The sequence below is a fragment of the Ptychodera flava genome, chromosome 12 (genome assembly GCF_041260155.1).
Source record: "Ptychodera flava strain L36383 chromosome 12, AS_Pfla_20210202, whole genome shotgun sequence".
Classification (NCBI taxonomy): domain Eukaryota; kingdom Metazoa; phylum Hemichordata; class Enteropneusta; family Ptychoderidae; genus Ptychodera; species Ptychodera flava.
The window spans coordinates 24,591,546-24,616,520 of NC_091939.1; the positions used below are offsets into that span (position 1 = coordinate 24,591,546).

Below are 24,975 nucleotides of genomic sequence, written 5' to 3' on the forward strand. Positions count from 1 at the left end.
ACACCGACATGGCCCATCAACAGTTTAGCTAAACAAGGTGATGCTCATGGAGTCGGTGTAATTCTGTTATTCCTCCGACAAAACAAAGTTGTCCTCACTACAGGGTGAAGTGAGGTCACAAGGGGTTACCCAGCAGAGTCCTCAGGACAGGGTGAAGTGGGGTCACAAGGGGTCATCCAGCAGATGTCCTTTAATATTCCAATCTCTCTCATTCATTTGTGAGTGGTTTGTCCAGGGAGTGCTGAATGTGATTTAGGGGCCATGGATAATTCAAACACGCGCACAGTAAACGCAACTTCTGTGTTTAGGGGGGATGGGGTTCGGCTGTATTTCGATTACCGTGAGCAAAAATCGCACTACAAGTTATCCTATCGCAACATCTCGGTACGTTTTTTTTGTATTGCAAAATATCGCTACATTGTTTGGCGTGTACCAAGCCAGTATGGCACCAGCGCTACACCAGCATTCTTCTGACATACTTGTGATGATCAGTGCACGAGTAAAATATCGTAACAATCATTTTGGATACACAGTTTCATTTTATTCTATAGGCTGCGTCATTGTGGAGTTGGTGCTGAACAGAGATTGATTTTAGAGGGGGTATGCAGGGGGGGGGGGGGCGGTCAGTAGAGTATGCGTGATTTCATAGCGACGTAATTACCGATTGTTGGATGCGGATACAGAATGAGGCTTGGTTGGATTTTCGCACTTCCAAACTTTCATTTAGGGGAGGGGGTTGAGGCCAAACGCACTTAGTTTTGTTTACCATGCGCATGTTTTAATTATCCACGGCCCCTTACAAAGACAAGTCAAGAAAGTCTCGCTGTTTTAACATCCACACAGCAATCAGAGCTAAAAGTCTCTTCACGTATACTGCTCTTCAAATTTCAAATTTGTAGAGTGAATGCTAATCAGCGTGTTTCACAGTACAAGAACCTAAAGTCTTGGATATTAAGCTTGCATGATCTTCTCCAACCTTCCTTTTTACAAAAAAAATGGAAGTTTATTCTGCTAGCTTTGGGGTTTGATGACATTTAGTGCACTCAAGATGTCAACAGCAAACTCTCTGTAAAAAATATGCAAATAGCATTTACATTGTCCTCAGGGTGACAATGCAATGATATAGCTCAAAGTTCATGTGTGCGCTCAAGCTCCAAGGCCAAAGAAAATAATAGGTTTGTTTTGCATCTAAGGTCTCATACAACAATGATGTGGAGACGCAGATTTTCATTTTATTATTTTTATTTATTTATATTTTTTTTGAGCTCATAAGATTTAGCTCCCTTCATAAAATATACAAATCAGGAATGTATAATGTTTACATGCAACAGGAATTCTGACATCCAGTACGATGACAATGATGCCTTATCTGTTCAGAACTGTACATTGCATGCATGTGATCCTACAGACAATAAAATGCTATATTTTCTGCAGTGCCTAACACACTGTGACATTTTACGTGCAAGTTTTTCGAGTGAACATGAAAAAAAGGGCTAGCACAGCTTGTCTTGATCAACCCACGCAGGGATGAGAAACAAAACCTTTTCTCTTTTTTTGCCAAAGATTGACATTTCACTATTGCATAACACACTACTCCTGGAAAATATCACTTTTAGTCAAGTAGCTGATACAAAATTTTAACAGTACGCATTTATTCTATGTACAACAGATAAATACAATTTCAAAAATGTACAAAAAAAAATCATGATTTTCTCTTTCTGTGGAACAGTTACTGTACACTGGGAGGACGGATGGCAGCTATCTTCTTTTATTTTTGAAGAATAAATTGCTCGATGAATTCTGTCTGTTCGGCTTCCTCTTTCATCAAGGAATTGTATTGCATTCTGTACCTGCAAGTTAAGACAAGAGATATGCAGTGTCTTAGATGTGAAGGCAAGAGATAGGCAGTGTCTTAGATGTGCATGACTTCTGAAATCTCATACATGCACGTTCAATCAGGAAAAAAAAAAGGTTGAGTATGGCTATGTGATTTCAATGCACGTAGGTGTGGTGAATCTTCTGTCTGAGAGAGACAAATGAAAAATACACAGGTTTGCGTTGAACCATTGGCAATACTGGAACTAGATATACTGTCTAACCTGTGTATAGTGGTCATCCAAGGGTCCAGGATAAAGTGACCACTATATGGAGGTGGCCTTTCCATAGAGGGGGGTGTGGCATTAATTTTAGTGTAGGTGGTGTGGTGAGTAGTGAATTTAGAAACAGATAGCAGCAGTAATGAAGTTCAATATCATAGATCTCTTGAAAATCATGATACATGCATGTAATTTCAGAAAGAATCATTTTGTGACTATATAGACAGTTTAAATAGATCCATTTCTTGCTTTCCATTTAAAGAATTTTTGGCAGAGTTCATTCCAAGTCAGATATGCTGACCATTATACAGAGATTTTGATCCGAATTTGAGCGACTCCATGTGACCACACGAGAGGTGGCTGTTTGTTCTATAGAGGGCCTTAACGGGTAAAATGCCAGGGGATCACTGCAAGGTGACCACTATAAAGACGTGACCACTCTGTAAGGGTGGTCAATAAGACGGGCTTGACAGTACTGTCTAAATTAAAACTTTCAGGTGCAACTAGTGCCTTGCAGTATTATCAGTCAATCACAAAGAAATCAACTCAGCAAAAGTTGAAACAACAGAATCACATGTATTCAAAATATCACCACCACCAGGTCAGCACAACCAACGCTTGCAAATGATGCATTCCCAGATAGTTAGTGGGATGTGTGTGGATGCGTGGTGTTGTTTTGACTTTGCTTGAACTCTTGTTAGCACAGACAGTCACTTGTGGGAGTGTGGCACGGATTAACTTTTGGCTACTAGTATTTACAAAAGTTGGGAAAGACTGTGTGTCAAGAAATTAATTTGGAAAACTGGTAAGGCAGAAAAGGTTAACTTGCAGTGTTTTTGTTAAGGCCAGTACACCGGTAAATGTTACCAGGGTTCCCCAGTCATTCTACTGGGGTTCCCTTTGGTATATCAAATCAATCAGATTAGGGGACAGCAGAAATGTCACCGGGGTTCCCAAATCATTTACCAATATTCCAAAACCTTAGCAAAAACACTGACTTGTCAACGAAGCTAGGTCAGATGATTCTAAAATTTGGTGAAACCTGTGCCAGACCATGTATTCAAACATGTTTTCCTTTTCTGTGAAAGTGACCAATCTGCACAAAGAAAAACCCTACAAGAAACCTGCATTGGTAAAGCAAAATGATGAAATACTATCCACAGTGTACAGCCTACCTTTCTAATTGTGTTTTCTTTTCAGCTATGAGTGCTTGCAGCTGCTGCTGTTGTGCTTCTCTCTGCTTGGCGATGGATTTCAATAAATTCCTGGACCCAATGGCCTGTAAGATGACAGAATTACCTCGTCTGATTAGATGTTCTTGGACTAGTAAAGCTTTGGGTAGTGTTTAGATGGCAAACATTGATAGGCCAAAATGTACAACTCCCATGTAGGGAGACAGAGTTTTATCCAACCATTTTGAGTCGCTCCAGTCTTGGGTTTTTTAACTTTCTTTGAAGACGAATCTTTTGCACAAAAAGATGGAGACTTATTTGGTGATCTCGCTAAACTGATGAAATAAACAGAACCATTGTCACCTTGATGTTTTTCAATAATACACGACATAAATCAGCCTATAAACAGTTGGCCAGCCCAGCCATCAATCTTTGTAAAACAGTACATACCGGTGTAAAGGTGTTGCCCATAAAGACACATTTAAAAGATGAAGGTGTTAAGTAAGCATGGATTGTAATTTAAGGGGGACTGTTATGGTGTCATGCCTAGACTTTTTTATTAATTTTGTTTGATCAAGTGGTATAATCCTTTGGAGAAGTTGAGGTAATTCTACTGGGGCAAAATAATAAACCTGTCAATATTTGACACTCACCATATGTAAATATAAGCTCTTTTTGGTACTTTTATACAAACCAAATATGAGCTAAAAATCACAAGAAAAGAAGGACAGTCCAAGACTTATCATGTAAATCAATGCTTTGAGGGATATCCAAATATCGTTTTTCCAAAATATAAACACATGCATGGCTTTCTTTTTCTTGCTAAAACAAATGTTCAAGCATGGAGGTAACACACAGAGTGATAAGCGTCCTCAGTCAGTGGTCAGTTTCTGTGTCTATTTTCACATCAGACACATCATAACAAACAGGCCAATAGTAATATGAAGATGTTAACTAGTGAAGGGCAAGACACAAGTTCATGAAGGAAGACTTACCTTCATTTTTTCTTTTTCAACTTCTTTTGCGACCTTGTCTACAACATCAATGAAACTCCCCACAATCTTCTGAAATTCAGCAATTTCTGTTCAGCAAAATCAGAAAACGTTACCTAAGCAAACTTAATCTTTCTAAACTCGGTGATTTTGGTTAGTTTTGTGTCATGAACCAAACATTTTTTACAGCAGTCACGACACCTTCAACAAGTGGTGTACCGTCTCCATGGTTACAATGATACCTTTGCAGGTGCGTCCCGAGATACCACAGCTAGATCGAAGATACAGGTAATTACCGTCAAATTCTTTTTCGTTCACCACGTCATTTCACTAAGGAGATGTCATTTTCGACGACGCAAATACTGAACATCGTTCACGCTGTGATTGTGAACAAAGATACACTGGTCGCTTCGCGAATCCACGACCAGCCACACTGTTATATCCGTGGGCAGAGTCAGAAAAGACAGTGATCTATATGGTAATACTTACTCTCAACGAACTCCTTACATTCTTCTTTTAGCTCTGTTGTTTGCCCAGCTATTTCTGGTTCAAGAACTCGCACTTTGTTCAGTTCATCAAAATGTAAGCCAGCTTTCGCAAGTGCCTCGTCAGCCATTTTGTCTGTTTTGAGGAATGTGCCTCGTTTTCGTTCACAGCAATCATACTTACCTGTGAGGGCGCTATGTCATGCAGAGATACAAACCGAGGTGGTATATCGTGTATTCCTTCCGTGCTTGTCGCCAACCAACTAATCTACTTGTAGTCCTGAGCCTCGAAACATCAAGTTCTCCGAGTAAAGTGACCTTCAGCTGTTTCACATACGCAGACATTTTTAAGTGAGATGATATGTCAATATACATGAAAAGGTTAACATAAATCTGTCCTTACAAAAATTTAACCCATCTTTGCAGAATTTATGACCTTGTGATGATCTTGGATCGGACATATCTCAACATCCTCCTGCACACGCTGTGTAGTGAATGCGCCCCTACCTCCTTGAAGGCATAAATGTTAAAGTTTATAAGAACACCATACAGTTTGCGATAAGACAGAAAAATCATAAGATTATATTGTGCCGCAGTTATGTTTTTATGTCATAATTATCTAATTCATTCATTCGTGTGCATGTAAACATATTCTCTCGAAATCTTCTCTCTCTCTCTCTCTCTCTCTCTCTCTCTCTCTCTCTCTCTCTCTCTCTCTCTCTCCGTTTAGTTTCGAACACATGTGCGGAAAATCAAATTGGTTTGGCGACGACTTCGCACAAAGCGTCCGTTAACCAAAGGTCTCAGTCAACACGAGTGCATTGCTTTCCCGAGTGGCTTTCCTTCCCTCAGCAAATATTTTGATAGGGCAGTACTTTTTTAACGACACTAAATACACTCAGTGTGACAGTTTTCGGACGACCTCAGTTTTCGGACATTTAGTGACATGCTGTTAGTTACACTAACTTCGCTCCGTATCGACAGCGTTTTACAGGTCATGTGACCTCATATTAAGTCAGGTAACACTGTTGTCCCGTTTTCGATAGTTTTTTTGGTAGAAGCTATTGAGTTCGCTACGAGCGGCGGTCACAAATTGTCGTCTGACACCGCGTCAGTGATACTGTCAACATATTGCCGTCAGGTCACAGTAACTGAAATTTGAATAAAGTCCTTATTTAACATTGAATTTCCAATGTGGGGGAGAATAATGATTTTAAAATATTCTTTCCATTGTTCGCTACGATTGCATGTAGTTTTAACGAAAACTGCGCAGTGTTGTTTCTAGAAAAAAAGTACATTTAATGAACGTATGAAGTGTACAAGTTTTCGGACAGACAATATTTAGCATAATCGTGTAAACGTAATTAGTGGCTTACCGCGTAAAAACTTGACAGGTAAATAATGTCGTACGATGAAATATACTCGCTATTTGTATTAAATAATGCCTGTGCGATTCTAATACAAACAAAATATGCAATGGAAACAATTATAAGTAATACTAACTGAACAAACTTAGCGAAGTTAGCCACACCGTACGATACAAGGTGCCGAAAGCAACACACACAGAGGCAGCCCGTGTCCGATATCTAGCGCTATACACGTCGAAATATAGTTGAGTCGTCCATGGATTAAACATAACTAATTATCATGAAATATTCTTATATACAGTTTTCTAAACACATCGAAATTAAAATTGGTGGTTTGAAGTTTCAAATTATCAATACTTAGCTCCTAATCACATTCCAAACACGACGTCCGATTTCTGGGATTGCAGTCCGATTACTGCGCCATCGACATGGGGTCAAAACTTTGGCAACTTTGACCCCGAAATATCACTCCCGTCGTATCAACTGAGTTTGAGAATAACCACGATAAAGTTTCGAAAGGTATGGTAATAATATTTCGTATTGCTGGTCATTTACGAAACGACTTTAGGCGAAATTTACTACCCTGTCCGAATTCTGTCACACTGCACTGAGTGTAGAAATATGAATATTTGCGATAAATTCACATATTGATAGTGGGGTATTCCCTTCCAATCCATTTATCTATATTCGACGTCGACATTTTTTCGTTATTACCTGACGAGAAAATATACCACAACTACTACATAGTTTTCATAGGAAATAACCCATCATAAAGCAAATTTTTACTCAATATTCACGTTTATTGGGAAGAATTTCCCAACACAGTAACGGAAGCGCAGCACTGTGCGGAAGACATGCAGTGATCGGCAGCAAAATATATACATATCGTCAAAAGTGTCATATAAATTTGTACTGTTGTGTACGTATTATATATGTTGTACTGGTGGAGTTGGCACAACCACAGGGTCCTTGTCTGTGGCATAACATTGGCGCTTTTGGTCGAATACATTATACAGTACTGGCATAAAAACGCGAAATATCTTGTTCGAATACATTGAGTTAAAGGGCAACAGTCGTCTGAACTGCGCTTGTACGAGTTTCTTGTTTACAAACAATGTATTTCGTGCATGCACGATATCTAGATGCACCTCATCATCATAGCTGCAACATAAGAAGCAGTTTACAAAAACTGAAAAAATACTGTAAAATGCGTCAAATTTTACAAATGGAATTTTAACTGAAGGAGGACCTATAATCGTCAATGTAAATACGTCAGTTTCCTAAAATCTCCAGAAAGAGGGCTACAGACTTCATAATACCCTTTCCAAATATTTTTAAAGAGACTAGATATCATACCATGCGAAGTCAATGGTACATTTCTTAAAGCATTATAAAAATCATGATTGAGAAAATGTCGTTGAAGGTTTTAAGTGTAAATTCTCACCTTTCCATTATGATCGTTGGTCAAATAAATTTCGGCTGTGCCCTTGATAAACATGATATTGCCCGTATCTAACTCAGCTAGGCTTTGGAGGGCAATATCGTATTTGTTGGTCGATATTATGGGACCGACCTGACGAAGTTGCTACTCAACGAGCTTTCGCAGCACAAAAGACTAGTGAATTACATGTACTTTTATTCCAGTAACTCAGTGTAGCTGAATCATGAGTTCCAGGACCTCAGTATTCCATAAAGTTCTTCTTAGTTTATTTTATTTCCCGCGCATAAAATCCACGCCCCTGAAAATCCCCTATTGCAACATGAGCTCTTATACAAAACTGGATCCTAACTGTCAATTAATAACAGTTTATTTTGTGTTTATTTACTCCGGGACATTTTCCATGGTGTCTGCGTCAGCCTTCAGAAACCATTCCATCCATGCGCCGTCGTAGATGGGAACGTCAACTTTTGCGATGTAGTGCGCCGCCAACGCCAGGATACTTGCCGTGAGACCGGTACCGCAGACGAAAGTGACGGGTTTGCTCAGATCGACGTCATTTTCCTTGAAGATTGCCCTCAGCTGGTCAGGCTCCTTTAGTAGTTTGGTGTCCGGATTGAGAGTCTTCGTGAAGGGGATGTTAACACTGCCTTTGATATGACCAGGTTTGATGTCTATGGGGAGAAATAAACAGAGATAGGTCTAATATTTCCTAAATTCATGACAGCGCATGTGTACGCAGCCCTGACCAACATTAGCTAGTACAGATATTCGGTTTTTAGCTTCGTGCACTATTTTCTATTCTATGTATATATATATATATATATATATATATATATATATATATATAAACAGATTACTTCAAGTACAAAGTAATGAATCTATTACTTAAGTTTCATGCATCTTGCAATCCTCAGATAGAGTGAGGATTGCAAGATGCATGAAATTTAAGTAATAGATTTCATTACTTTGTACTTGAAGTAATCTGTTTATTTATAACGCTCTGGTTTTTTGCATTGAGCACTGTAATTTCCCTCGAGGACATCTATATACTTCGATATATATATATATATATATATTATATATATATATATATATATATATATGTATATATATAGAGGGGAAAACGGCACGAGAAGAATAGTGTGCACAGAGCGATTGATGATTGAGATCAGATTGTCGGCTCACTTGCACGCGCGCATCGACTGTTATGTTGGACCATGATGGCCTTAATCTCTTTTATTAGTACTGTCGTTGCTAACCACGGGCGTCCTGGAACAATAAAAGCAAAAGCAAAAAGATGGCATATGCGACGCCCTCAACGACCATCTGAAGTGTACGTTTCGTTCGACGAAGATCTGAGAGTGTTTCGTCTTTAGGTGTAACTATGGTCGCGTGCGCGCGCGCGTTCGTTCGACTTGTCTCACGTAAGCGAGTGAGAAGGTTTTAGATATACCAGGGTATGAAACACATTTTCAGCCTTCTCCCATATAGCCTATATAGACCTCGAAATACGCCACCCCAATCACAGTTTACGTTTTAGAACACAAAGAAAACTAACGTGCAGCTGTTTATTTTTCACTAGTTAGGCGAACATTCGAGAGAATGGTGAAATAATGTGAGTCACTTTTTCTCGGTACGTGCGTTACCAAACTTCGTTTTACGGTAAATCGGACTGTCGCAAAATTAACCGCAAAACGTCATCTTGAAGAACGGCGTCGTTCAATTTCGCGCGACTGCATCAGTGTGTGGCATGGTGGCAGCATGACACACAGCACAGGGGTGTCGGATCGTCTACCGTTTTCGTCCGGTACTCGGAATATACAGCTAAGTAGATTTATTGTTAGTCTATTAGATAATGTACCATTGTTATTTATCAAGTTTCTGGTAGGTGGATTAGGTTTTTCAGTCATTTTTATCGCATTTTTTCAACTTCGATTTTTAGTTGGGTGATGAACAGTCTCATGCGATGGCATGGTTCTGCTCACAGGCTCTAGAGTCAATGCAGGCGAACCGCTAGCCGCCACTGATACAATTTTTTATTGTATCAGTGGCGGCTGGCGGTTCGCCTGCATTGACTCTAGAGCCTGTGGTTCTGCTGACTGCTGTGTACAGTGTCGATGTGTCATTTTCCCTTTGGTATTGTAACCGAGCACTTTTTTTTAATGCCGGGTAACCTTATTCGTTAGGGTTTCCATTGTATCTAAGCTTCTGGATTTTTATATTTTCTTTCATCCTGTCAACACACGTTGCATAGTATTTGGTCTGTCCATTTTCTATCAGCTGGTTTTTCTCCTTCAATGCCTGCATCAACTGTTTTCTGGTCATGTAGGTCCACCTGACACTGGATGTTGTTGGTTGGCCAGATGCATCTGTCTCGCAGTTGATACGTCTCCTATACCGTGCTGACTTCAGACAGTTGTACAGTGTTCTGCAAGCCTCGCATCTGTTCGAGAAATTTTGGACCATACGTACTGCAACAACTTTTTTGAGTATAAGTGACAGTCGTCTATGCCGTGTTTTTCAACCTTGCATATTGCATCATTTCTCAATTGTATAGCGTTACACGATTCTGCAAATATCCCTTTACAGGGCTGTGAATCAAGGTCTCTGAATCCTCCCTCACCATTCGGTGTGATTTCATCACTTTCTCTAAGTGACAGATTGAGGTAACAGTATGTGATATAAGTAAGGGAACTGTACAACTTTCTGATGTATACCAGTTTTACCCTTAAAGGTGTATGAATTGTGAGTTTTTGTATTCAATTAAAGTAGAGAATTTTCTATTCAACAGTAACACTATTGTGTGTTATATACGGATCACCAGGTTTTATTAACATAGAAGGCACACTGTTACAAACATTATCAAAGTCTGTTGTAGACATGTAGTAAAATTGATCTGTATTCAGCAATCTGTAGGTAAGTGAAGTGCTGCTATATACATGTATAGTGTCCATTGAAAGGCACAAGCTATGTGATTTATTTACACACATTTTACGATAATTTGATAATCAAACAGTATTGTCAATGTCATAGTGCAGCTATGACTAGGGCACTTTACAGACTAGGCCATGTATTTTGTAGAAATTTTTCCATTGTTGGTTAAATTTTGCTTTACAAAATATGTTAATCTAAGAGTTAATCTAATAACTTTCATTTTAGGGGGGAGTTCCTTCGGGTATTCTCATTTTACCAAGTAAAATTTAAAATTACTATTTACATGTACATGCTGTTAAAACAATAGTTACCGCTACCGGTAATATTTAACCAGGTGGCCAGCTGTGATCTTTGTTTACACAATTCCTGCACAATGACCTGAGATATAATGTAAACATAAATTATTGTTTCATTTTTGATGAAGAAAATCTTGAAAGATGTCATTGCTCTACTTAAAAAGTAGTATACAGAGTTGATATTGAAATTTGCAGTCATTAGCTGGAACAGATAATTGGCACCAAGCAAAATTTAGCATAACTTGGGAATAAGTTTTGTTCTGCACACTAAAATGGGTAAAACCTCCAACACAGCTGAACCTTGCACCATGTACATAGAGAAAATTCATGATTGGTTCCATCCAGCTTTTGGTTCATAACAAAAATGGTGCTATAGGAGAATTCATGCTCTATGAAATTCCTTCACCTGCACTGCACTGCACTGCACTGACACTTTTATAAACATAAATCCTTCATTTTAAATAAAGACAATCTTGGGGAAAATCTTTTAATTGCTTTACTTGAAAAGGAGTTCATGTTGCAAGTTTAGTGAGATATACAGTCATAAGCTGGGTCAGCTCAACTCACCTAGCAAAATTTAGCATTAGACGGGAATACTTCACTGTGCAAATTTTAAGGTAGTGTAAAGGGTATTTTTTGGACCAAAACTTAATTCAGATTCAAAAACAAGTTAGAATCAAGACTTTGCCAAAAATTACACTTTGTGGACCTTTGGTGAGCTAAACACCATAAAAATGTATTTTGATTCAAATGAAAATCATCACAATACCATGAAAAACAAAAAATGCAGAACTTTTGTACCTTTAATAAGCCTGTATTTTCAAAAGAACCACCCAAGACTGGGTTAAGTTGAACAAATTGATTGTTACTAGAGTTTGACTCTTGCTTTTATGACTTTGTACTTTTTTGTATGAATTTTTTCAATATTCTTAATGTTAAACATGTTTCACAGATTATCTACAACTCGAATACTGCACATGTGTGTGTTATACCTTTATGCCATTAGAGAGTTTACGTTATCAAGATAACTGCAAATAATGGGGGAGGTACTGGTTATACAGACAATTCCTTGCTACATCATTTATTGATATATTTTAACACTGATATAACATGTAAGGAAATAGGATTTTTCTGTTCCTGTTATTCATAAAATGGCCTCTGTGAATGCCAGATTTCTATGTCTGGTTCTGGAACTGACAATGAACATAATGTACAAGTTTTTACTTAACTGTTTCTTTGATTTCCTGAAATATTCATCTCATGTCATAATTGTTTAATTTTACATTGTCTTTCATCCTGTCAACACAAGTGGCATAATATTTGCTCTATGCAATTGTCTGGAGATTTTACTGCCTGTGAAGCTTCACAAAAATGACTGTTTAAATAATTGATTTTTCTCTGTTTGATAATTAATTTTCAATTGCATATAGCCTGACAAAAATTGTTATGAATGTAATCAAACTGATTGTCCTCTTGTGACCTAGTGTAATGTATAGACTGGTAGCTACAGAATTCAGTCATTCCTATTTGTGTTGGACACAATTAATTCAGTATGTTTGCAACAAAAACAGAAAAAAAGGCATGTACAAGCATTATACGGGTGGAATTTATCCTTTCCCATAGGTTTACATTGAGAATCGCTGGAAAAGCAGTTCCAATTGCCATTTTCATGAAAATTTGCACATTGCTAAGTCAAAAGAAACACATAATAGTGATAAAATGATATTAAATGGTCACAATGGATAATGTGGAGATAAATGGCATTAGAAGATTTCACCCATAGAAACGGCATTGGTAAAAAATTCATGGTCTTGTCTCTCACAACTGAGCGCAGTGACCCCCATATTTTAAAATTACACATTTAATACAGTAAAGAATCCAAAAATCGACAATTTAGGGAAATGACAATACTATCAGTTTTATTGCTTGTACATCCTTAATATGTCCTGTGTATGTACATCAAATTTTCATTATGCCATGTGACAAGGACTCGCTCAATATTGTTTTATGAACAAAACAGAATACCGTCGTGAACCATCAAATCTTCTTTGTATCCTTTGCACTTGTGGGAAGGTAGACATTATGCACCTGCCAAACTGATCTTTTGTGATGCCATGATTATGGCTGCAGCAGTAGACATTGTATGCCTCTGATACTACTGTGACCATTATACCTGACACTACTGCAAATGTTTAATGAAATCTGAGATGAAAATAAAGTCAATACATGTAATTTGTCATAGCAATATTTTTTGTCTCCACAAACACTCACACCAACATATGGAAGCTGTATTAAAAATTTCCATTAGGAAAAAATAACCTGTTCCTCAGATCCACCCCTTCTCCCTCCCTTATCTGATATAGAATTTTACAGTACATTTTCTAGAAATTAAAGAGACAAAGTTGCTCATTTCCAAGTTTTAGTTGATTTCTAAATATTGCTTTTCTTGTTCAGAACAGTGAAATGGCCCAATCACTAGTTGTCACAGCTCAACCCTGTAAATAGACATAATGCATGATTTCTTCCATCATTTAATTTTTGGTATGTAATAAAAAATGTAGCATAGAAGAAGAATTCATGTGTTATAACCATGTACAGGGTGAGAGTTTACTTGTATCATCTGGTGATTTGGCATATTTCAGTCAAAGAATTGAGTAAATGATGTTTCAAGAGAAACTAAACTAAAATAATATAAAAAATGAGTGACTTTGTCCTTTTAAACTGGATATTGTTAAAACTGTTCTTTAGGTTTTCCTTCAAACTAAATATTTAAACTATTACTTTGCTTCAATAATGGTTCAGTGGTTTTGCATTATCAAATTTATAAAAGCCTCAAAATATTGTGCTTGCCTGTAGCTTGTTCTAAGAGTTTTGAGTCCTTTATAATAAAATTATTTGGTATTCCAAGTATGTTGGAAGGAAAAAAATCAGTCCTTGATTTCACTGCCAAAAAAAAAATCAGGATCAGTTACAATTTTTTTTTTCTTGATAATCAAAAATGACTGTACATCAGCAGAACTTTATGCATGAACTGCAAGTGTTCCACTATGATTTTGTAAGCCTAAAAATGCACAATGTATATCCGAACTGTATATAAACAAGACAATAAAAAACTAAAGGTGAATCATGTTTAGTAGTCTTGCTCTTGTGATGACGTAATTGTATATGCAAATGAGTGTGCCATCGAATTTTTCATCTTTTTCAATTTTTTTTCCTTGTTTGAGCTTACAGTGTTCAAAACATTTGTTAAATTAAAAAAATGGAGTTTTACTAATCTTTTGGTGACGGTGACTGCCCCGGAAAAAAGTGTCCCCTGTCCCCCTTTTTGGTAACGCACGTCCTGAGAACTCATATGAGCGGTTGCATACCCATCCTAATACATACAGTGTACAAACGCGTCTTGGCCCTAGTAACCAGAGATCGTCTGCTGGTCCGTCGCGTGCCCGTCGCGTGCGGCGGCGGCGCGGTGTGTGTTCAGTTGTGGTTGAAATTACGTCATTTCAGCTCGGGTGTAGTCGATCAACCCCGGCAGAGACGTACGTGGGCAAATGCATGCTTGTGCGGATGTACACAAGCAAGGATCGTGTTTACGTACTGACTAAAGAAGAGATTATTATGCTAACTTTATTTTGGGTTTCTTTAGGAAAGACGTCTGCGTTCCGGAAACTTCCTTCTCGACGGGAGGTCAGGGTTCACGGGATAAAACGAATGTATAACGCAAATTTGGTCGGTGAGGGCGTACTGCTAAATTCGCTTCATTGTGCCATGAAGCCCATGTTCTAACTGGCCCTAGTTGCTTGGCTTTTCTTGGCAGCAGTTAGTGGCCATCGCGTTCACCTCGTCAGTGAACCAACTGTCTTGTTGACGTTTTATTCCTTCAATTTATATTACCCTGTTTTCATAATTATATGCCCACAGACTTGGGGCAAGTCAATATTTTGCTTCTCATGTCGCTATTGTTTCGATACGTCGATCAAAACATGTGGGAAGTAAAACTAATAAAAACTTAACGCAGAGCAGAATCAAATGATGCACCGTGTGAGACTTGATACAGAGATTATCATACAATTGACGTACGTTAACCGAAAGTCAGAGAGAAAATAAAGTATTCTTGGATTCTGGGTACTCGTCATATTAGGTACACATGTGCTGTATCAATACAACCATAGTTTTTTTTCTCGAGGGTCCATGGTCGATGGTCTTTTTAGTTGGACTTCAATTATATCATTCTTCACTTACATTAAAGTAAATGCCACTCATATTGCACGTGAGATTATAACGTTTGACTGCAAGTCTATGGTATGTACACGCATACTCCACCGACTACTACTTTATTCTTGTATTATTATCCATGGAGATGCGTCGAATTTCACCCGAGGCAGCGCCTCGTGGGGGTGGGAGAGAGAGAGGCACCTGTTCGGACCTTCAAAAACTTTTTTATATTCTTTGGTTTTCTGTACAGCTAGTGTGGTGGTAAAATGGAATCGAAATTTATTTTTCCCAGTTGAATTTACCAGAAATGCTGCTAATTCCGATGTCAAATATTAGTAAAATTAGTAAAATTGATGTTGTACAGTAAGTACTCTGGCCCTAAATTTATTGTGTGGCATCTGATTTTGATGTTTAAAAAAAACAAACAAAAGTTTTGGTTTGCCTCCTGCAAAGAATATCATGCAAGCATATCAAATTTTCATGTTGACAATACCTCTAAGCTATGAGTCTTTCATTCAGATCTTTATTTCAGAATTCAAGGGAAAGAATTTCAAGATACTTTGATTTGTCTTTTGGAAAGCATTAGGATTTCTTACTTGGCACCGGCTCTGGATCCTCTCCCTTGAATCTACCAGGAGGGCGTGCATCAACTAGGGTGTACCTTTTCTCCGATATATTACTTTCAACATCTTCTCTGTCCTTCACGAGGTCTTTGCGCATCGCCGGAGTGTACGTGATCGACTCCACTTCCTGAATTTCGTCAGTTGTCGGCTGGTCTTCGGCAATCCATTTCGGCAGCCCGCCATTTAGAATGGACACCTTGGCATGTCCAAACACACGAAATGTGTACCAGGCCCTTGGGGCTGAAAACATGCCTAGTTTATCGTTGTTGTCGTACAGAACGACATGCGTGTCATTGGTGACGCCCAGCTTGCCGACAGAATCAGCAAACGTATCCGCTGACGGTAGCATCATCTCCAACTCAGAGGAGGTATCTCTGCAGGTGTTCAGATCTAGGAAGAGCGCCCCCGGGATGTGCTTGTCCTTGTATTCGGCCGCAGCGTCCCTCTGCGTCTGTGGCATGTGCCAGGAAACGTCAAGAATGCGAATATCGCCGACAGTGCCATCGTTGAACTTTTCAGCCAGCCAGTTGGCGCTCACCAACAACGGAGTACTCCCTTGTTTATCGGACATTCTGTAAGGAAGAATGAAAAGCGGTCAGTGAACGTCCACACACATGCGCTCCACGCGCGAGCGTCCTAGCTACAAGGGGCCAATGAAACAAATCGTTCTTCGTTGCCAGGCAACAGCGTTCTGGGCACAACCCTCGCGTTCTTGTCCTGTGTGAGAAAGATACTTGATTCCTGATGATGTCTCGGTTCTATTGCTTATGTTCAAAATATTTTAGCCAGCATTTTCACATGATATTCGAAAATTACGTGCACAATTACACGTATATAGTCGTCCCAGGAGCATAGATGGTATATCCCTAGTTAATATTAAACATACAAAGATAAAATTGCACTGCTGTCGGATGAGCAGAATTTCTACATCATTAGGCATTCCGACTTTGTAAGTTCTAATTTTGTCGTGATACGAACACTCAGTCTATGCAAATCTCACTCAAACTATTTCCAGCCCGATAAAATCAAGCCCAGAACACTGCGCTTAGGAGCGTAAAATGCTCGTCTTTCGTAACAGAAATGCTTTAAATAACACTTAGTTTCCTTTGCCAACGTATTTCGCGATTTTGAAAGATGTCAAGTTGCGGCTTTTATTATCTTCATGCTCTTTTTTTTCAAGTTCTAAGCATTCTCATGAGACTAACTTCGGGTTTTGCAGCTTTTTGATGTGGCTACCGTAACAAATAAACAGGTCGTGCGCAAAGAATGATGAGGTTTGCAACTGCATGTTACTGTGGCTGACCTACTGAAGCTAGGAGCGTGTAAAGGCTAATCTCTATAATACCACACACAGTCTGACCCTGGCATTTTGATCGTGTGTGTATGACAGATACTTGCCGGTCAAACGGCCACCACACGTAAATTCTTTTAATTTCCGGGCCGAAACAATCGTCCACGTTAATCACAATTCAACCGTCGCTATAAAATATGCATGGAGGTTGAGACATCGTGGAACGTTATGACCCAACACTGACGGATCGCCTGCTCTAGATTTGATGACACATGTCGTGTTGATGGTCGTATAAGTGACGTATAAGTGATCCCGTACATATGACACCCACTTCAACTGCTTTGTGAGCACTAAGTATGGCTTAAAAACAGCACTCAACGCCCGTGCTATAGACAACCCCATTCCAGCCGGTTTTAATGCAATAGAATGTCCAGCGCCGTGAAATCTCCGTACCACAAAACTCATGGTTTAACAAGTATAACTCTTATTATACAGTACAATGTAAATTAAGTTCGCAATGGTTCACAATGTAGCTTTCCCAGTAAAACTGTAAAGTCGTATCTTAAAAGAGAGTTAATTATTAGTTCACAGAATTGCATAAGATGATATGGCTATTAGGTCTACCAAGGACCAGGCGCCTGGCAGGTAGACTGTATTTTAAAACTCTTGCTCGACAAACTGTTAGTGTTAGTTCATCAACCTTTGATATAATTTAGTATCATGACGCCACTCTTAGCTTATAAAATATATCTCTCTGTTGACAACTTGAACGTACAGGTATCTGTAAGTGTGGCTGGCGTGCATGGCCTAGTGTATGATGACGCTTGAGTTGGATCAGAGAATTACATACATGTATATCTTTTCTGGAAGGCTTACCTTAATGCAGCTATTCTCGGTGCACACCGACTAACGAGTGAAATACGACTTTGTCTACCTACGGTTTTGTTGTATATATGGACTAGTGAGCACGGCTCTCTGTTTATGTTATGGCAGAGGGCACGCGTACTTCTCCACTCTAGTCCAAGGTTGTCCTATATAATGGACACTGCGCGCATCTATGTTCCCGAAACAAGGACGAATATTTTTCATTGGGTAGAAAAAATAGATATTACATCATTGATCACATAGTTTTTTTAGGAAAGCAGATTCACAGCTTGGTCATACGGGACGCAGCTGCGCAGATGAAACCGAAAGTTATCAAACTGCCAGTGGTTTATAGATAACGCAGAAATGTTTTCTTACTGGTTCCTGTTCGCTCAAGTATCGCGCATGTGTACCTGTCGATCAAGTGGTTTTAATCGCAGAGTGCGGGTATCTCGGGAGAGGCGGTCAGAAAATAGCTGAGTAATCATGAAAATTCGCATTTCTTTCACCCTTGCTCTACATTCAATGAAACCACTCACTCATTTGAAGTGAGTCGAAAATGCCATTATTGCTAGGAAGAGAGATCTACTTGCGTGGGGAAACAAGTCATTCTTGGTAGACAGAAAAAGTTTATCTTCTCACCTTACCCCACCCTTTCCATGCATCAACACCCCCACCACACCCCCACCAACACCCATCGCCGTCGCAGGAACTCTAGTGGGCCATCCAGCGGATATCGCTTTTTTTTCACAGGCTTTTAAAGGAAATTAAGGGAATTTCTTAAAGCCTTGTTTCTGACAGAAAAACGATACATGATGATAACTTACAGTTTCATAAGATCATATATAAGAATCTTTACACATGGTGAAGCCACTCAGCCTAAGCCACTCAGAGCTGTGCTCTAACACCCTTAGTCATTGATGCCCCTGGCATTACAACATCTTGGCTCAATAGAAGGCTGGACCCCCTATACAGACTTAACCAACTTTAATTCACAACTGATACTTCATAGGCTTACGAGAACCGTTGGAGGATACCATCAGTAAAGAAGCTTACCTTTGGTGGTTGTCTTTATTTGACGTGTCTTTGACCTCAGCTGTTTTGCTGCCGTTGCAGCCCATAGTGTTGTTTTGTGTGTTGAAGTGAATCGGAGCAAGTTGTTGAAGTACCCAGCTTGGGCGTCCCAGGGATTGATTCACCCTGACTGATCGCATAAAACGATGATTTATCTGATAACGATGAAACAGCTATGATTTCAAGGTTTGCTGGATATCATTGGCTATCATTGGGAGTTTTTATTGTCTGTAAGAAACGGATGAATGCGATATGTATTCAATAAATGTATTCATGTAAGTCAATCACATGATATTTTATATATATCTTCAAAATGGTTCTAAAATGAGGTTCTTGCGGATTATTGCGCTCGCATGAAATTTATTCGCGTGAGTCAATTCGGCGGAATTTAAAATTATGCTGCTTTAAAGCGTCTATTCGCAACGGTCCAATGCTTGAACTAGCGTAATCTGGTTAGCCTATACTGACTGTTCTACGTTCATATTCTTAAAAACTAAAGGATATTTGCGATTTAAAACACCTTACATCCCCTTACATAAAAATACAGTTAGTTTGGCTCATGTCGATCTGAAACTGAAGTCATTTACAAATTTTAACTTCCACGCATGTCTCGTTGGAAACTGCGAATGTTCAAAGCGGTAAAATTTTGTATTGCGTGTAGTGTTCTGCGCACATGCTCCGTTGTATAGCGTCATATTACAGTATTAAGTCCACTTTCACCATCCCGGCATCCTCTCTTATGTTCAAGCACGCTCTTTAAGGTAGTATCGCCTCGAAAGTGAAAGACTGAAACTTTTCCTCAAACTTTCCTCATTGACAATTTTAACCATTCCCCTACCAAATCAAGAATAAAAATCAGGGGTCACCGAGCAAAGTTTGGTACTAGAGAAACCCATTGCCTAGCATTTACCGATGTTTGAAAATCAAAATGGCCGCCATCACTATGTTAAATCTATGGGGAAATACAATTTTCAATTCTCGAAAAACCAAGACGCTGAAAAAAGTTTTCTTGCTCCAAGGGCTTTAAAATGAGCCCCCTCCTCTCTCTCAACAAGTGATAGATCAGAAAAGAATTGTAAAGTTTGACAGTCTGAGTATCTGTCCCCGAGGTTCATTTAGCTTTCAAATATGGTAGAAACCTAATTGTTCAGAGTCCTTGGGAGAACCACGACCGTTGGAGAACCGTATTAGTTTGGCTAATGCGTCGATGTTTCTTACCATAATGACAGCACATGTTTTAATTTCCAAAGATTGTTACCAATGTATTTTCCGTTCAACCAAATATGATGCAACCAAGACATGTTTGTCCCCTTTGGTCGCTTTTGATGATCATTGTGATATGAAATATCGATTTGATGACAGCTGAAAATTTGGAGTCTTTCTAAGGTTGTAAATTTTTGTTTCATTTCATCAGGACTATTAGTTCTTTTCCAGTTGAAGAGCGCCGAGAAGCAAGATTTGGAAAATTTACATCCAGCGATTGAAATTTGAAGCTTTTTTACAGAAAACCCGAAGGAGTCAAAGTTCACACGGGCAAGAGGCGAACGATACAGGTTTGCGATTCGGAAAGCTCTATTATTTCATGCCCTATATATCGAAAGTCGCCTTATTCTAGGATTTACTTTTTGATGACGTAACGGGCTGTATAGTCATCATTTGACTGAAAACGACCCGGAACTATTTTAAACTTGACTCTGGGTTTAAAAAATGATAAAATTACATGTTTAACATAGAAAATACGGTTTTTAGACAATTTATGTATGACTTATCGATGAACCACATAACTTTGATTTAAATGCACAGTTTGATGATGAAAATCGTTGTATTTCTCAGCGGATTTGCATATATTAGGGAAATGAAGCATATGATTGTCATTTGCAAATAAACCAAAACATTTTGAGAGAAAACTATGTAAGAGAGGCATATAATAAAAACACCATAGCCCAATCAACGGACTATGTACCCTCGGGGCAGGAGACCATTTGGCTTCCTCAGCCTGGCGTCAGGGAAATAGTCACCTGCCCTCGGGCAAATAGTCCCTTGCCTTGTTTGGACTACAGTGTAGAATATGTAACACTCCGCAGGTACTGTTATGACGCTTGACAGGCGACATAAAATTAACCTTTGACCTTTAGCTCGGCACCCAGTTGTTTCGACTGATAAGGTTACGGTAACGTTAGTGTGGTGACCCATATATCGGGCCATAAAGGTCCGGTTGCCATGGCGATTGTGTACAAACTCCCGATGTAGTATCTTTTATACTGTTCAAAATACATGTACAATGATAAAAAAGCTGCCTGTCGTGTACTCTTATTTTTTTTTCTTAAATTTGCTCGTTATTGTTAAACGCCATGGAGAAGATGTGTAAGGCCAATGGCCCACAAATTTGTAAATGCAATAATTTTCCATTAATCAAACTTAAGTACAAAAAAATGACATTGTAGTTAAAGTTAAAACGTGATTTAGCGATAGCTCTTCTGTATCCCATCAGGCGAGGTAAGAGAAGCCGTTTGTCTATGAATGCAAAAAAAAACGACATATTTGGCGGATAATATCAAGTTCAAAGTTATTATCTTTACTAATTTGTAAGGCTGGTCTTTTGCCTGAAGCCAGGTGGCGTAAAATTGGCAGAAAAAACCTGTATGAGCTGATCTCCTTATTAATATTTCGATGACTGACTTACTTGACTTACAGCGAAATAAAAGGTTCTTGGTCTCTGTGTTGTCACCGCTGACTGTGGCACAGTCCCGTCTGATCAAAATACACCCGTTGATCGCCTCAGGTTTACATGTGTAGTTCTGCCGAAAAGAACAGAAACTGTCCTACATGCAGGGCGCCTAATTTAAATATTAATCGCTATCCGCTGCCCTGCCTACCTCAGGTGAGCATTTACAGACGCGTCCGGCGCTCGCTCGACAACCGCAAGGACAATAAAATTGTCCATGTTATTGTGTTACCTTGACAATTGACCCTGTTTGACCCGCCTATTCGGATAAACCTCAGCGCGACTGTAATTTATGGCCGGGGTCAACGCTTTGCAGCAGTGGGAACACGTGGGAAAGGAGCCGCTCTGTTATCATATATATGGCGGTTTGAATGGGAACGGCTTCAGCTGCCTAAAGAGCTTCCCTGCACTAGAAAACACGACACAGTGATTCGTCAGTGCTAGAAACACTTCGCTATTGTAAGGCTTTCGAGCAGTTTCCAATTTCCAATTTCTATCACATGCATTCATTATATATCCCGATAGAGAGATATATATGCCCCGGTTTCATTTCTCATAGTCAAAATGTAAATCTAGAAATCGTGATATGTTACTGGTTCAAGTCTGGGATAGTGTGCTAGGCGGGCGTTGCTGTACGGTACTTCGAGAAATCACATACTCTGCCGTACTCTGTTCTAATTCTAATACTGTTAACTGGGGTATTCAATATGAGCTCACCATTTTTATATGTTACCAGCGATTATTGCCCTCCCAAGAACCAGTTTGTCGTTACGGACGGAAATGACACTCGGTCATTTTCTCAGGCACATCGTCAAAAGTTCAGTTTGTCAATGAGAGAAATTGCAATTTTACCCCAAACTTCGAACTATTTATTGGTACAGTATATTGTTCATAAGAATCGTCTTGCTCCATATATGGGACATCGTTATCGTAAAATCTTTGAACTAACTTTGAATAATTTACAATTCATATGGGCGCTATCAAAGAACATTAACAGCCTGATAACTTGATTTTTTTCTTTAGTCGTGATGTGCGACATTTAGTAATCGAGTTTTGTTCTGCATTTGTGACACCTGCAATGTGGGTCACATGTTCTTGCTGGCAGCCGTACGGTACATATCCTGTGGAACGCCCTCATCGTTGTGAAGTCAAATGACTCATCTCTCCCGTTTAGAGCTATAACTTATTCACTGCTTCTTTGCGAAGCTGAGATCGAAACAACTTAAAGTTCATGTCGAACGAAAAGTTGACGTCGAAGGAAACCCATCATGATAATTTTTTATCAATATCAAATGTTGACAATAAGCATAAGCTTACATAATAAGGCCTCGTCTCTGTCATTGTACATTTGTGTCCAAGATCTTTATTCCCGCTCATTGTAACATAACTATTCCAACCTTTAACCTCTGTGGCAAGGGACTGACAATACAAATGGTTTTGAATTGCTCTGAGTCTTTCCATTTTAACCAATCGAAAGTACGGATCGCCGATATTATTATAACTATGACTAGAATGATCTTCGGAGGAAGATATTCGGACTCTTAAACATTTACAATACGTTTTTGGTCGGTCTGTAAATGGGAGATAAGTTTTAAGCTCATGCATATGAATAAAGTTTTCACGGGCTATTTTTGTGAAAATTTCTCACATAGTTATCTCTTGGATGGCGGCCATTATGAATGTCTAGTGTCGGAAAATATAGCATAATTTGTACGTACTAGTTTCTGTAGTACCAAATTTTGCTCGTTGACCTCTGACTTGGCTTGAGGTTCTTTCCGGGAAATTTTAACAGAAGTTAAAATTTTGATCGAGGTGCGAACTGCCTTAAAATTGACGCGCCCCAGCATCAAAAAGACAAATGGTTAATAATTTGTTACAGTAAACCGTCGAGGGCAGTATTCAGTAATATCGACCCAAGGAATATGCAGCCGACTCAAACAAAAATGTATGAATTTTGAGGCTGAATATTTACGCCCAGTCATATTTGAATGTCACAGCTATACGATGAAATCACAGATACCTTTTCTCTCATTTGTTATAGAAACGCAGAAATAGTATATCGTTTGCTTTATTCTACATAGGTTAAATTTTTCTTGTATGATTGTTTTCGTGTTGACGATCTCTTCTTTGCCATAAGTGTTTGCTCTATGAGTAGACTTTGAACTCTTACATGCGCAGTGGCAAAGTTCAAGACACTGTTGTACATTTATTGAATAGCAATATATAGTAATATAGCAATATGGAAATATATGGGAAATTATAACTTCAATATTTACATATCTGTTCTGATCTACATATATTCATACTCTATGTAGTTTCAATGATAGTAAGACCGTGCGATTGGCTGTGTGGCTGTCAGTTGGAGGGTTGTTTGTTCACTCTGTATACCAAACACACAATTGTCAACTTACGTCACACAGGCTACACACAACGACACCCACGCGCATACATACATACATACATACATACATACATACATACATACATACATACATACATACACATGAACACGCTGTATGCATTATTATTAATGTATTTATTATTCTTGGGCCTCAGCCCAAGTACATTTGTTTTCATTCCGTGGGAAAAAACTCTGTAAGGTATAACCATTTCTGGCTGAGACCAGGGAGGGCAAAATGTCTTGGCTTCATCTTTCTTGGCATAATAAATGGCGTAATGATGCTAACTTAAAAAAGTGCTGCTCTCAGCCAGTCATGAATAAGTGAGATGTGAATATAAATGCTTCTCTATCTGAGTTTTTGCCACAAAATCTTCTGAATATAATCAAAATGTGCATCGAAATGCAACAATTAATGCACCCTCCGTTTCCTAAGCGATGGCACGACCCTTGCTACACCCACTGGACGAGCCAAAGTGGGAGGGGTAATTTCAGTTTGGTCGAACAGGAGGGCTCGAGACCAGAATTTAACATTTAAACTTGAAACATGTTTAATCACTGACAAGATGTGGACTAGTGTTAATCACAGTGAAAGTTTGAAAAGGAAAGGTTTTATACCCCGGACACAATGAAAAACATTACGACTGGAAACTGTACCCCAGTTGAGAATAGTAATGCCCACAGCGATGGAGAACACTTATCCTTGAGCTGAGAAAACCAGACCATCATTTCGAAATAGAGCTGCAGATTCGAGAAGCTCGTTCAAAATAGCTAGGTACACCCCATAAAGGGGTGGTTTCGAGTTTTGAGGGCAAATTTCGCCTCCTTCATATAGAAATCGTACGTTTGTTTTTCCAGGAGAACACACCATTTGACACAAAATTTGCATGTAAAGGGGTCGCCAGTAAGCACGTGGTCAAATCTGGCATAAGAAACAATATGAAATGTTGGGTAAAGCCAGTCCAAAATAAACTGATTTGAACTTTTGTGTTTTGTAATTTATAC

General features: G+C 39.0%; 2 protein-coding genes across 4 annotated transcripts; both read right to left on the minus strand.

The window, feature by feature from the left end:
* Positions 1-1,224: 1,224 nt before the first annotated feature.
* Positions 1,225-4,919, minus strand: LOC139145475 (intraflagellar transport protein 20 homolog). The gene is made up of 4 exons (XM_070716674.1): positions 4,750-4,919; positions 4,264-4,349; positions 3,272-3,375; positions 1,225-1,850 (listed from the first exon to the last, which is right to left on the minus strand). Exons 1-4 carry the CDS (start codon positions 4,874-4,876, stop codon positions 1,769-1,771), a joined length of 399 nt encoding a protein of 132 aa, XP_070572775.1. The 5' UTR covers positions 4,877-4,919; the 3' UTR covers positions 1,225-1,768.
* A 1,972-nt stretch (positions 4,920-6,891) lies between these two features.
* LOC139145476 (thiosulfate sulfurtransferase-like) lies at positions 6,892-21,666 on the minus strand. Of its 3 annotated transcripts, none has more exons than XM_070716676.1 (4): positions 21,531-21,666; positions 18,830-19,075; positions 15,592-16,190; positions 6,892-8,224 (listed from the first exon to the last, which is right to left on the minus strand). In XM_070716676.1, the coding sequence occupies exons 2-4, from the start codon at positions 18,985-18,987 to the stop codon at positions 7,935-7,937; spliced, it is 1,047 nt and encodes a 348-aa protein (XP_070572777.1). In that variant the 5' UTR covers positions 18,988-19,075; positions 21,531-21,666; the 3' UTR covers positions 6,892-7,934. The 3 variants fall into 3 exon arrangements, with proteins under 3 accessions (XP_070572777.1, XP_070572776.1, XP_070572778.1); XM_070716675.1 differs by having other exon boundaries at positions 21,540-21,636; XM_070716677.1 differs by lacking the exons at positions 18,830-19,075; positions 21,531-21,666 and adding an exon at positions 17,786-18,176.
* Positions 21,667-24,975: the final 3,309 nt, after the last annotated feature.

Bases quoted from the DNA above. Each gene is read 5' to 3' on its own strand.
- LOC139145475 (XM_070716674.1), bottom strand. From the start codon at position 4,876: ATGGCTGACGAGGCACTTGCGAAAGCTGGCTTACATTTTGATGAACTG. The intron at 4,350-4,749 runs GTAAGTATTACC...TTTGCTGAACAG, and splicing joins ATGTAAGGAGTTCGTTGAGA to AAATTGCTGAATTTCAGAAG. The intron at 3,376-4,263 runs GTAAGTCTTCCT...GTCATCTTACAG, and splicing joins TTGAAAAAGAAAAAATGAAG to GCCATTGGGTCCAGGAATTT.
- LOC139145476 (XM_070716676.1), bottom strand. From the start codon at position 18,987: ATGCGATCAGTCAGGGTGAATCAATCCCTGGGACGCCCAAGCTGGGTA. The intron at 16,191-18,829 runs GTAAGCTTCTTT...TCTTCCTTACAG, and splicing joins AATAAAGACAACCACCAAAG to AATGTCCGATAAACAAGGGA. The intron at 8,225-15,591 runs GTAAGAAATCCT...TTCTCCCCATAG, and splicing joins GGATCCAGAGCCGGTGCCAA to ACATCAAACCTGGTCATATC.